This window comes from Aegilops tauschii, chromosome 4 (assembly GCF_002575655.3).
Source record: "Aegilops tauschii subsp. strangulata cultivar AL8/78 chromosome 4, Aet v6.0, whole genome shotgun sequence".
Classification (NCBI taxonomy): Eukaryota; Viridiplantae; Streptophyta; class Magnoliopsida; order Poales; family Poaceae; genus Aegilops; species Aegilops tauschii.
In genome coordinates, this window is record NC_053038.3 from 392,532,634 (window position 1) to 392,543,144 (window position 10,511).

Here is a 10,511-nt window from a genome sequence, read left to right on the forward strand (position 1 = left end):
TAGAATATTGCTTGCTAGAGAAGAATATTTAGTGAGCATGATTGTGTAGAAATTTTTCATTTGGTACTTGGAGTAGAATATTGCTTGCTGGAGTTGCTTGCTTACTGTTAATTGAAAATAGACTAAGCAGCTAATCTAGTGTTGCTCATGGAGTAGTTGTAGAGCATGCTCCTGTCCTCTCCTTTCCTCTCCACTCTTGTCCTCTCCTCTCCACTCTTCTCCATTCAGAAAACTTCAATAAATACAGAAACTTCCATATAATTCGGAAAACTTAAAAAAAACAGAAACTTGCACATAAAATTTGGAAATTTCCATAAAGTTAAGAAACTTGCATATAATTTCAGAAGCTTGCATATAATTTTAGAAACTTGCACACTCCATTTCAAACAACACATATGGAGTACTCCATTTCAAACAACACATATGGAGTACTCCATTTCAAACAACACAATATAATCCATTTCATACCTACAAATAATCCATATCCACAAACAATACAAGTCTCATGAATGCACTTCCACAAATAAGTTTCATCATAGCACTACAAGTCTCAACATACTCCACAACAAGTTGCAAGCATTGCAAGTCTTGACATACTCCACTACTCCATGATATCTTGTTCTAGAATCTCCATGGCATTTTCATAAACCTCACGGGGAAAGTGAATCCTAGGCGGTAGGATTCCTTGCCTTTCCAATCTCTCCTTGCGCAAATGTGGAATTTTGTATGAATTTTCTCCTCCATGGTTCATCACCTCTACCATGATGGCCTGAAGTGTTAGAAATATTCTGTTGAGTTTCCCGGCATCATACTCATCAAATTCTTCCTGTACACCTTGAATTAGTTCTTTGATAGTCGTGGGTGCTCTGCAATCGGTCAAAGACTCAAGGGATCTGAAATATCCAAGATCAAGTGCGTTTAGATCAGGAGAATTTGGAGGCTGGTTTATTATTTTAATGTCCAGACCAGTTGTAGCCACAGCTTCTGCAAACTCTGCATCACCGGGAAGAATGTGCGTTCTCGCGTTATCTTGCTGGATCAATATTGGATTAGTATCATCTGCGGGCCAAACTTCCTTTATTCCTGGAACCACTTTTTCTATCATATACCTCCTCATTACCCGTCAGTTCACGTTGACGGACTTCATTTCAATGGTCCCTCTTGCTCTATATTCGCTTCTTCTAGCAGCGGGAATCTCTTGCACAAAGGGCCATACACCAATTTTACCGGAGAATGTCATATTGCCTTCAGCGTCATATCTGGGTCGAGCAACAGCGGTCAGAAACATCACTTTCCCAATACAGTTCTTGTTCCGAATAGTTCTGACCGGATCATCTTCCTCTGGGAGGAGGTAGTAGTTTCTGTTCATTTTCGTCATATAGAACCACTTTTCGTCAATATGCACAATGTTGTGCATACCAATGAACTTAGGTCTTGGAGCTGCTAAGGTGGTCTCGTCAAGCATTGACAAACAAAACTTGATCCTCTCTCTTCTATTCTTTTCTTTCAAGGATGGCTTCAGACGATTGGAGTGCCTCCTAATCTTGCGAAGCTTGAGTTTCTTGTAGAGTGTAGTATGACTGACACTCAATTGGCGAGCAAGTGACCTGAGAGTCGACCTTCTGTTCAATGGAACTGTGGGGATTTGGGATAGAGTATCATCCTTTCCTTTTCTTCCGCATCTTCCTTTCCTTTTGCTGGATACATCCACCTCCCGACCAAGCGCTATTTGTTCCTTTGCTGTCGTCCAAATTTTCCGAATATGTTGAACACCAACTTGAAAAATTTGAGCAACATCCTTCTTGTCATTTCTTTTGAACTTGCCACCCCTGGCCAGATTCAGGGTATGCAGTGCCATGTAGGCAGCATATCTCTGCTCAGCTGTCATTGACATTCTTTGCCTACGTATGTGCTGACTACCTACAGTAGCAAAAGAAAAAGGAAATTAGGGAAGTGATGGAGGCCTTAATGGTCACAAGATAGACCACATGTTGTGGGTAGCTAGCTAGAGTGGCTAGCAGGAGTACCTGCTGCTTGACCATGCACTGCTTCTTCTACTTGGAGTTCCATACCAACTTCTTCTTGGAGTTCCATGTCAACTTCTTCTTGGAGCTCCATATCAACTTCTTCTCCTGCAGGTGGAGTATTTGCTTGAGGTCCAGGTTCATCCTCTTCTGGTGGAGAACAATTCAGGTCAAAGTTCATCATCTTCGCGATGTTGCTGATGCTGCTGCTAATTTACTGCTGCTGTTGTTGCTTGAGCTACTGCTGCTGCTATTGTGTTTGTTGCTGGAGTACTTGCTTGAGCTACTGCTGCTAATTTGTTGATGGAGTACTTGATTGAGTGACTGCTGCTGCCATTGTGTTGCTGCTGTTGTTGTGTCTTCACAGCCCATCAGTCCGGCCCATTGATAATAGGCCGGACGCTCGAGGACCCCTTAGTCCTGGACTCCCTCAGCGCCCCCTCCTAGGCCGCCTCCTCCTCTCTCCCACTAAGTCCCAATAAGGCCCATACACTCCCCGGGGGGTTCCAGTAACCTCCCGGTACTCCGGTAAATGCCCGAACTCACCCGGAACCATTCTGATGTCCAAACATAGCCATCCAATATATCGATCTTTATGTCTCGACCATTTCGAGACTCCTCATCATGTCCGTGATCACATCCGGGACTCCAAACAACCTCCGGTACATCAAAACACATAAACTCATAATACCGATCGTCAGAGAACGTTAAGCGTGCGGACCCTACGGGTTCGAGAACTATGTAGACATGACCGAGACTCATCTCGGGTCAATAACCAATAGCGGAACCTGGATGCTCATATTGGTTCCTACATATTCTATGAAGATCTTTATCGGTCAAACCGCATAACAACATACGTTGTTCCCTTTGTCATCGGTATGTTATTTGCCCGAGATTCGATCGTCGGTATCTCAATACCTAGTTCAATCCCGTTACCGGCAAGTCTCTTTACTCGTTCCGTAATGCATCATCCCGCAACTAACTCATTAGTCACATTGCTTGCAAGGCTTATAGTGATGTGCATTACCGAGAGGGCCCAGAGATACCTCTCCGACAATCAGAGTGACAAATCCTAATCTCGATCTATGCCAACTCAACAAGTACCATCGGAGACACCGGTAGAGCACCTTTATAATCACCCAGTTACGTTGTGACGTTTGGTAGCACACAAAGTGTTCCTCTGGTATTCGGGAGTTACATAATCTCATAGTCATAGGAACATGTATAAGTTATGAAGAAAGCAATAGCAACATACTAAACAATCAAGTGCTAAGCTAACAGAATGGGTCAAGTCAATCACATCATTCTCTAATGATGTGATCCCATTAATCAAATGACAACTCATGTCTATGGCTAGGAAACTTAACAATCTTTGAATCAACGAGCTAGTTAAGTAGAGGCATACTAGTGACACTATGTTTGTCTATGTATTTACACATGTACTAAGTTTCTGGTTAATACAATTCTAGCATGAATAATAAACATTTATCATGATATAAGGAAATATAAATAACAACTTTATTATTGCCTCTAGGGCATATTTCCTTCAGTCTCCCACTTGCACTAGAGTCAGTAATCTAGATTACACAGTAATGATTCTAACACCCATGGAGTCTTGGTGCTGATCATGTTTTGCTCGTGAGAGAGGCTTAGTCAACGGGTCTGCAACATTCAGATCTGTATGTATCTTGCAAATCTCTATGTCTCCCTCCTTGACTTGATCGCGAATGGAATTGAACCATCTCTTGATGTGCTTGGTTCTCTTGTGAAATCTGGATCCCTTTTCTAAGGCAATTGCACCAGTATTGTCACAAAAGATTTTTCATTGGAACCGATGCACTAGGTATGACACCTAGATCGGATATGAACTCTTTCATCCAGACTCCTTCATTTGCTGCTTCTGAAGCAGCTATGTACTCCGCTTCACACGTAGATCCTGCCACGACGCTTTGCTTAGAACTGCACCAACTGACAGCTCCACCGTTCAATATAAACACGTATCCGGTTTGTGACTTAGAGTCATCCGGATCAGTGTCAAAGCTTGCATCGACGTAACCATTTACGACGAGCTCTTTGTCACCCACTGTTCAAGATATCTTCCGATATTCCGATAAATCGGCCGATTTATCGCTTACCATTGTCTGGCCGATAAGATAAATCAGCCGATAAATTAGCCGATATGGCGATAAATCAGCCGATATGCCGATAAACTGGCCGATTTACCCCTTATCTTGGGTCGACCGATAAGTTCCCGATAAGCGATATCCCCAACATTGTTGTCACCTCCATAAATGAGAAACATATCCTTAGTCCTTTTCAGGTATTTCAGGATGTTCTTGACCGCTGTCCAGTGATCCACTCCTGGATTACTTTGGTACCTCCCTGCTAAACTAATAGCAAGGCACACATCAGGTGTGGTACACAGCATTGCATACATGATAGAGCCTATGGCTGAAGCATAGGGAACAACTTTCATTTTCTCTCTATCTTTTTCAATGGTCGGGCGTTGAGTCTGACTCAATTTCACACCTTGTAACACAGGCAAGAACCCTTTCTTTGCTTGATCCATTTTGAACTTCTTCAAAACTTTATCAAGGTATGTGCTTTGTGAAAGTCCAATTAAGCATCTTGATCTATCTCTATAGATCTTGATACCCAATATATAAGTAGCTTCACCGAGGTCTTTCATTGAAAAACTCTTGTTCAAGTATCCTTTTATGCTATCCAGAAATTCTATATCATTTTCAATCAACAATATGTCATCCACATATAATATTAGAAATGCTACATAGCTCCCACTCACTTTCTTGTAAATACAGGCTTCTCCAAAAGTCTGTATAAAACCATATGCTTTGATCACACTATCAAAACATTTATTCCAACTCCGAGATGCTTGCACCAGTCCATAAATGGATCGCTGGAGCTTGCACACTTTGTTAGCATCCTTTGGATCGATAAAACCTTCGGGTTGCATCATATACAACTCTTCTTCCAAAAATCCATTCAGGAATGCAGTCTTTACATCCATTTGCCAAATTTCATAATCATAAAATGCAACAATTGCTAACATGATTCGGACGGACTTAAGCATCGCTACGGGTGAGAAGGTCTCATCGTAGTCAACTCCTTGAACTTGTCGAAAACCTTTTGCAACAAGTCGAGCTTTGTACACAGTAACATTACCGTCAGCGTCAGTCTTCTTCTTGAAAATCCATTAATTCTCGATGGCTTGCCGATCATCGGGCAAGTCAACCAAAGTCCACACTTTGTTCTCATACATGGATCCCATCTCAGATTTCATGGCCACAAGCCATTTCGCGGAATCTGGGCTCATCATCGCTTCCTCATAGTTCGTAGGTTCGTCATGGTCAAGTAACATGACCTCCAGAATAGGATTACCGTACCACTCTAGTGCGGATCTTACTCTGGTTAACCTACGAGGTTTGGTAGTAACTTGATCTGAAGTTACATGATCATCATCATTAGCTTCCTCACTAATTGGTGTAGGAGTCACAGGAACAGATTTCTGTGTTGAACTACTTTCCAATAAGGGAGCAGGTACAGTTACCTCATCAAGTTCTACTTTCCTCCCACTCACTTCTTTCGAGAGAAACTCCTTCTCTAGAAAGGATCCATTCTTAGCAACGAATGTCTTGCCTTAGGATCTGTGATAGAAGGTGTACCCAACAGTCTCCTTTGGGTATCCTATGAAGACACATTTCTCCAATTTGGGTTCGAGCTTATCAGGTTGAAGCTTTTTCACATAAGCATCCCAGCCCCAAACTTTAAGAAACGACAACTTGGGTTTCTTGCCAAACCACAGTTCATAAGGTGTTGTCTCAATGGATTTAGATGGTGCCCAATTTAACATGAATGCAGCCGTCTCTAAAGCATAACCCCAAAACGATAGCGGTAAATCAGTAAGAGACATCATAGATCGCACCATATCGAATAAAGTGCGGTTACGATGTTCGGACACACCATCACGTTGTGGTGTTTCGGGTGGCGTGAGTTGTGAAACTATTCCACATTGTTTCAAATGAAGACCAAACTCGCAACTTAAATATTCTCCTCCACGATCAGATCGCAGAAACTTTATTTTCTTGTTACGATGATTTTCCACTTCACTCTGAAATTCTTTGAACTTTTGAAATGTTTCAGACTTATGTTTCATCAAGTAGATATACCCATATCTGCTCAAATCATTTGTGAAGGTGAGAAAATAACGATACCCGCCGCGAGCCTCAATATTCATCGGACCACATACATCAGTGTGTATGATTTCCAACAAATCTGTTGCTCGCTCCATTGTTTCGGAGAACGGAGTTTTAGTCATCTTGCCCATGAGGCATGGTTCGCAAGTACCAAGTGATTCATAATCATGTGATTCCAAAAGTCCATCAGAATGGAGTTTCTTCATGCGCTTTACACCAATATGACCCAAACGGCAGTGGCACAAATAAGTTGCACTATCATTATCAACTCTGCATCTTTTGGCTTCAATATTACGAATATGTGTGTCACTACTATCGAGATTCAACAAAAATAGAACGCTCTTCAAGGGTGCATGACCATAAAAGATATTACTCATATAAATAGAGCAACCATTATTCTCAGATTTAAATGAATAACCGCCTCACATCAAACAAGATCCAGATATAATGTTCATGCTCAACGCTGGCACCAAATAACAATTATTCAGGTCTAAAACTAATCCTGAAGGTAGACGTAGAGGTAGCGTGCCGACGACGATCACATCGACTTTGGAACCATTTCCCACGCGCATCGTCACCTCGTCCTTAGCCAATCTTCGCTTAATCCGTAGTCCCTGTTTCGAGTTGCAAATATTAGCAACAGAACCAGTATCAAATACCCAGGTGCTACTGCGAGCATTAGTAAGGTACACATCAATAACATGTACTCCCTCCGTAAACTTTTATAAGAGCGTTTAGGAATTGTAGTTCAAATTTCGTAACGCTACGAAAATCTTGTCGTTTCCCATTTTGCCCCTCCCTCGCCTCACTCACTCGTGATTCCCCTCCTCTCCCCACTCACTCTGAAATCCCTAGCTCGCCCGCGCGCGCTCTTCCTCTGGCCCGCGCCGCTCTCCCTCTCGCCCACGCCGCTCTTCCTCTGGCCCGTGCCGCTCTCCCTCTCACCCACGCGGCTCGCCTGCGTCTACGTCGCCGCTTCTCCCTTTCGCCCGCGCCGCCTCTCCCTCTCGCCGGCTTCGCATGCGCCACCTTCTCCTGCTCAAGCCAAAGCTGGCTTTTTTACTGAAGTCCAGGAAGAGCAGCAGTAGTGCAGGGCAGACAGCCTTGTCCTGCTCGACGACGGTGGCAGCGTTCTCCGGCTCGACGACGGCGGCGACAAACGCTAGCGCTCCTCGTCTTCCTCGACCTGCAAGGAGCACCGGTACTGGAGATGCGGCTGCTGCTGCCAGGTCTGCACGACGTGGAGGTCCTGCAGATGCGGTTGCTGCTCTGGCGGACGAGGGGGAGTTCAAGCTGCCGGGCGACTTCAACTTCATCTTCATCTACAGATCAGGTCAGACTTCATCTTCGTCCCCTTGTGTGCTCTGATTGTGTGCTTTGCTTCAGAGATGCTAAGAAAAACTTGTTCATGCTCTGCTTGTGTTCTCTGCTTCAGATTGTGTGCTCTGATGATTATTTCAATTCTGCACTTTTTTGTTAAGACAGACTTGGGATAGGATCTTCATGCACTGTAGAGTGATGATTATTTACAGAAATTAAATGATGTTCTGAACAAAAATTAGGAACATGGAGGGAGTAGTAGATGTATACAGAGCAACCAGAGCACTACTGATGATGTCACTTCATATTTTGTGTTTAGTCTTTGCTCCTGAGTCAATTTTTGCAAGAGTATTCACCAGAGATTCAAAATACTCCAGCAAGCTTCACTAGTTACTCCTACTGGTGGTTCACTATTTACTGTTAATTCACCAGCAAGCTTTCCAACAAGGAGTACTCATGAAAGTTTCGGAATGAATCTATTGATGGTTCATTGTTTATTTGCTTGATTACTGTTAATTGAAAATAGAGTACGCAAAACTAGAATATTGCTTGCTAGAGAAGAATATTTAGTGAGCATGATTGTGTAGAAATTTTTCATTTGGTACTTGGAGTAGAATATTGCTTGCTGGAGTTGCTTGCTTACTGTTAATTGAAAATAGACTAAGCAGCTAATCTAGTGTTGCTCATGGAGTAGTTGTAGAGCATGCTCCTGTCCTCTCCTTTCCTCTCCACTCTTGTCCTCTCCTCTCCACTCTTCTCCATTCAGAAAACTTCAATAAATACAGAAACTTCCATATAATTCGGAAAACTTAAAAAAAACAGAAACTTGCACATAAAATTTGGAAATTTCCATAAAGTTAAGAAACTTGCATATAATTTCAGAAGCTTGCATATAATTTTAGAAACTTGCACACTCCATTTCAAACAACACATATGGAGTACTCCATTTCAAACAACACAATATAATCCATTTCACCTACAAATAATCCATATCCACAAACAATACAAGTCTCATGAATGCACTTCCACAAATAAGTTTCATCATAGCACTACAAGTCTCAACATACTCCACAACAAGTTGCAAGCATTACAAGTCTTGACATACTCCACTACTCCATGATATCTTGTTCTAGAATCTCCATGGCATTTTCATAAACCTCACGGGGAAAGTGAATCCTAGGCCGTAGGATTCCTTGCCTTTCCAATCTCTCCTTGCGCAAATGTGGAATTTTGTATGAATTTTCTCCTCCATGGTTCATCACCTCTACCATGATGGTCTGAAGTGTTAGAAATATTCTGTTGAGTTTCCCGGCATCATACTCATCAAATTCTTCCTGTACACCTTGAATCAGTTCTTTGATAGTCGTGGGTGCTCTGCAATCGGTCAAAGACTCAAGGGATCTGAAATATCCAAGATCAAGTGCGTTTAGATCAGGAGAATTTGGAGGCTGGTTTATTATTTTAATGTCCAGACCAGTTGTAGCCACAGCTTCTGCAAACTCTGCATCACCGGGAAGAATGTGCGTTCTCGCGTTATCTTGCTGGATCAATATTGGATTAGTATCATCTGCGGGCCAAACTTCCTTTATTCCTGGAACCACTTTTTCTATCATATACCTCCTCATTACCCGTCGGTTCACGTTGACGGACTTCATTTCAATGGTCCCTCTTGCTCTATATTCGCTTCTTCTAGCAGCGGGAATCTCTTGCACAAAGGGCCATACACCAATTTTACCGGAGAATGTCATATTGCCTTCAGCGTCATATCTGGGTCGAGCAACAGCGGTCAGAAACATCACTTTCCCAATACAGTTCTTGTTCCGAATAGTTCTGACCGGATCATCTTCCTCTGGGAGGAGGTAGTAGTTTCTGTTCATTTTCGTCATATAGAACCACTTTTCGTCAATATGCACAATGTTGTGCATACCAATGAACTTAGGTCTTGGAGCTGCTAAGGTGGTCTCGTCAAGCATTGACAAACAAAACTTGATCCTCTCTCTTCTATTCTTTTCTTTCAAGGATGGCTTCAGACGATTGGAGTGCCTCCTAATCTTGCGAAGCTTGAGTTTCTTGTAGAGTGTAGTATGACTGACACTCAATTGGCGAGCAAGTGACCTGAGAGTCGACCTTCTGTTCAATGGAACTGTGGGGATTTGGGATAGAGTATCATCCTTTCCTTTTCTTCCGCATCTTCCTTTCCTTTTGCTGGATACATCCACCTCCCGACCAAGCGCTATTTGTTCCTTTGCTGTCGTCCAAATTTTCCGAATATGTTGAACACCAACTTGAAAAATTTGAGCAACATCCTTCTTGTCATTTCTTTTGAACTTGCCACCCCTGGCCAGATTCAGGGTATGCAGTGCCATGTAGGCAGCATATCTCTGCTCAGCTGTCATTGACATTCTTTGCCTACGTATGTGCTGACTACCTACAGTAGCAAAAGAAAAAGGAAATTAGGGAAGTGATGGAGGCCTTAATGATCACAAGATAGACCACATGTTGTGGGTAGCTAGCTAGAGTGGCTAGCAGGAGTACCTGCTGCTTGACCATGCACTGCTTCTTCTACTTGGAGTTCCATACCAACTTCTTCTTGGAGTTCCATGTCAACTTCTTCTTGGAGCTCCATATCAACTTCTTCTCCTGCAGGTGGAGTATTTGCTTGAGGTCCAGGTTCATCCTCTTCTGGTGGAGAACAATTCAGGTCAAAGTTCATCATCTTCGCGATGTTGCTGATGCTGCTGCTAATTTACTGCTGCTGTTGTTGCTTGAGCTACTGCTGCTGCTATTGTGTTTGTTGCTGGAGTACTTGCTTGAGCTACTGCTGCTAATTTGTTGATGGAGTACTTGATTGAGTGACTGCTGCTGCCATTGTGTTGCATTTAAAATGGACAGCATTTGTACAGTTCATTTCCTGCAGGATAATGTGAATATGGTTCCTGTTTGAAGAATTACC

The 10,511-nt window shown here is 42.8% G+C and overlaps 2 protein-coding genes across 2 annotated transcripts; both read right to left on the reverse strand.

The window, feature by feature from the left end:
- Positions 1 to 1,123: 1,123 nt before the first annotated feature.
- LOC141021908 (uncharacterized) lies at positions 1,124 to 2,208 on the reverse strand. Its single transcript, XM_073497762.1, has 2 exons — positions 2,028 to 2,208; positions 1,124 to 1,920 (listed from the first exon to the last, which is right to left on the reverse strand). Exons 1-2 carry the CDS (start codon positions 2,206 to 2,208, stop codon positions 1,124 to 1,126), a joined length of 978 nt encoding a protein of 325 aa, XP_073353863.1.
- Positions 2,209 to 8,667: 6,459 nt separating this feature from the next.
- On the reverse strand, positions 8,668 to 10,274 carry LOC141021909 (uncharacterized). The gene is made up of 2 exons (XM_073497763.1): positions 10,094 to 10,274; positions 8,668 to 9,986 (listed from the first exon to the last, which is right to left on the reverse strand). Exons 1-2 carry the CDS (start codon positions 10,272 to 10,274, stop codon positions 8,668 to 8,670), a joined length of 1,500 nt encoding a protein of 499 aa, XP_073353864.1.
- Positions 10,275 to 10,511: the final 237 nt, after the last annotated feature.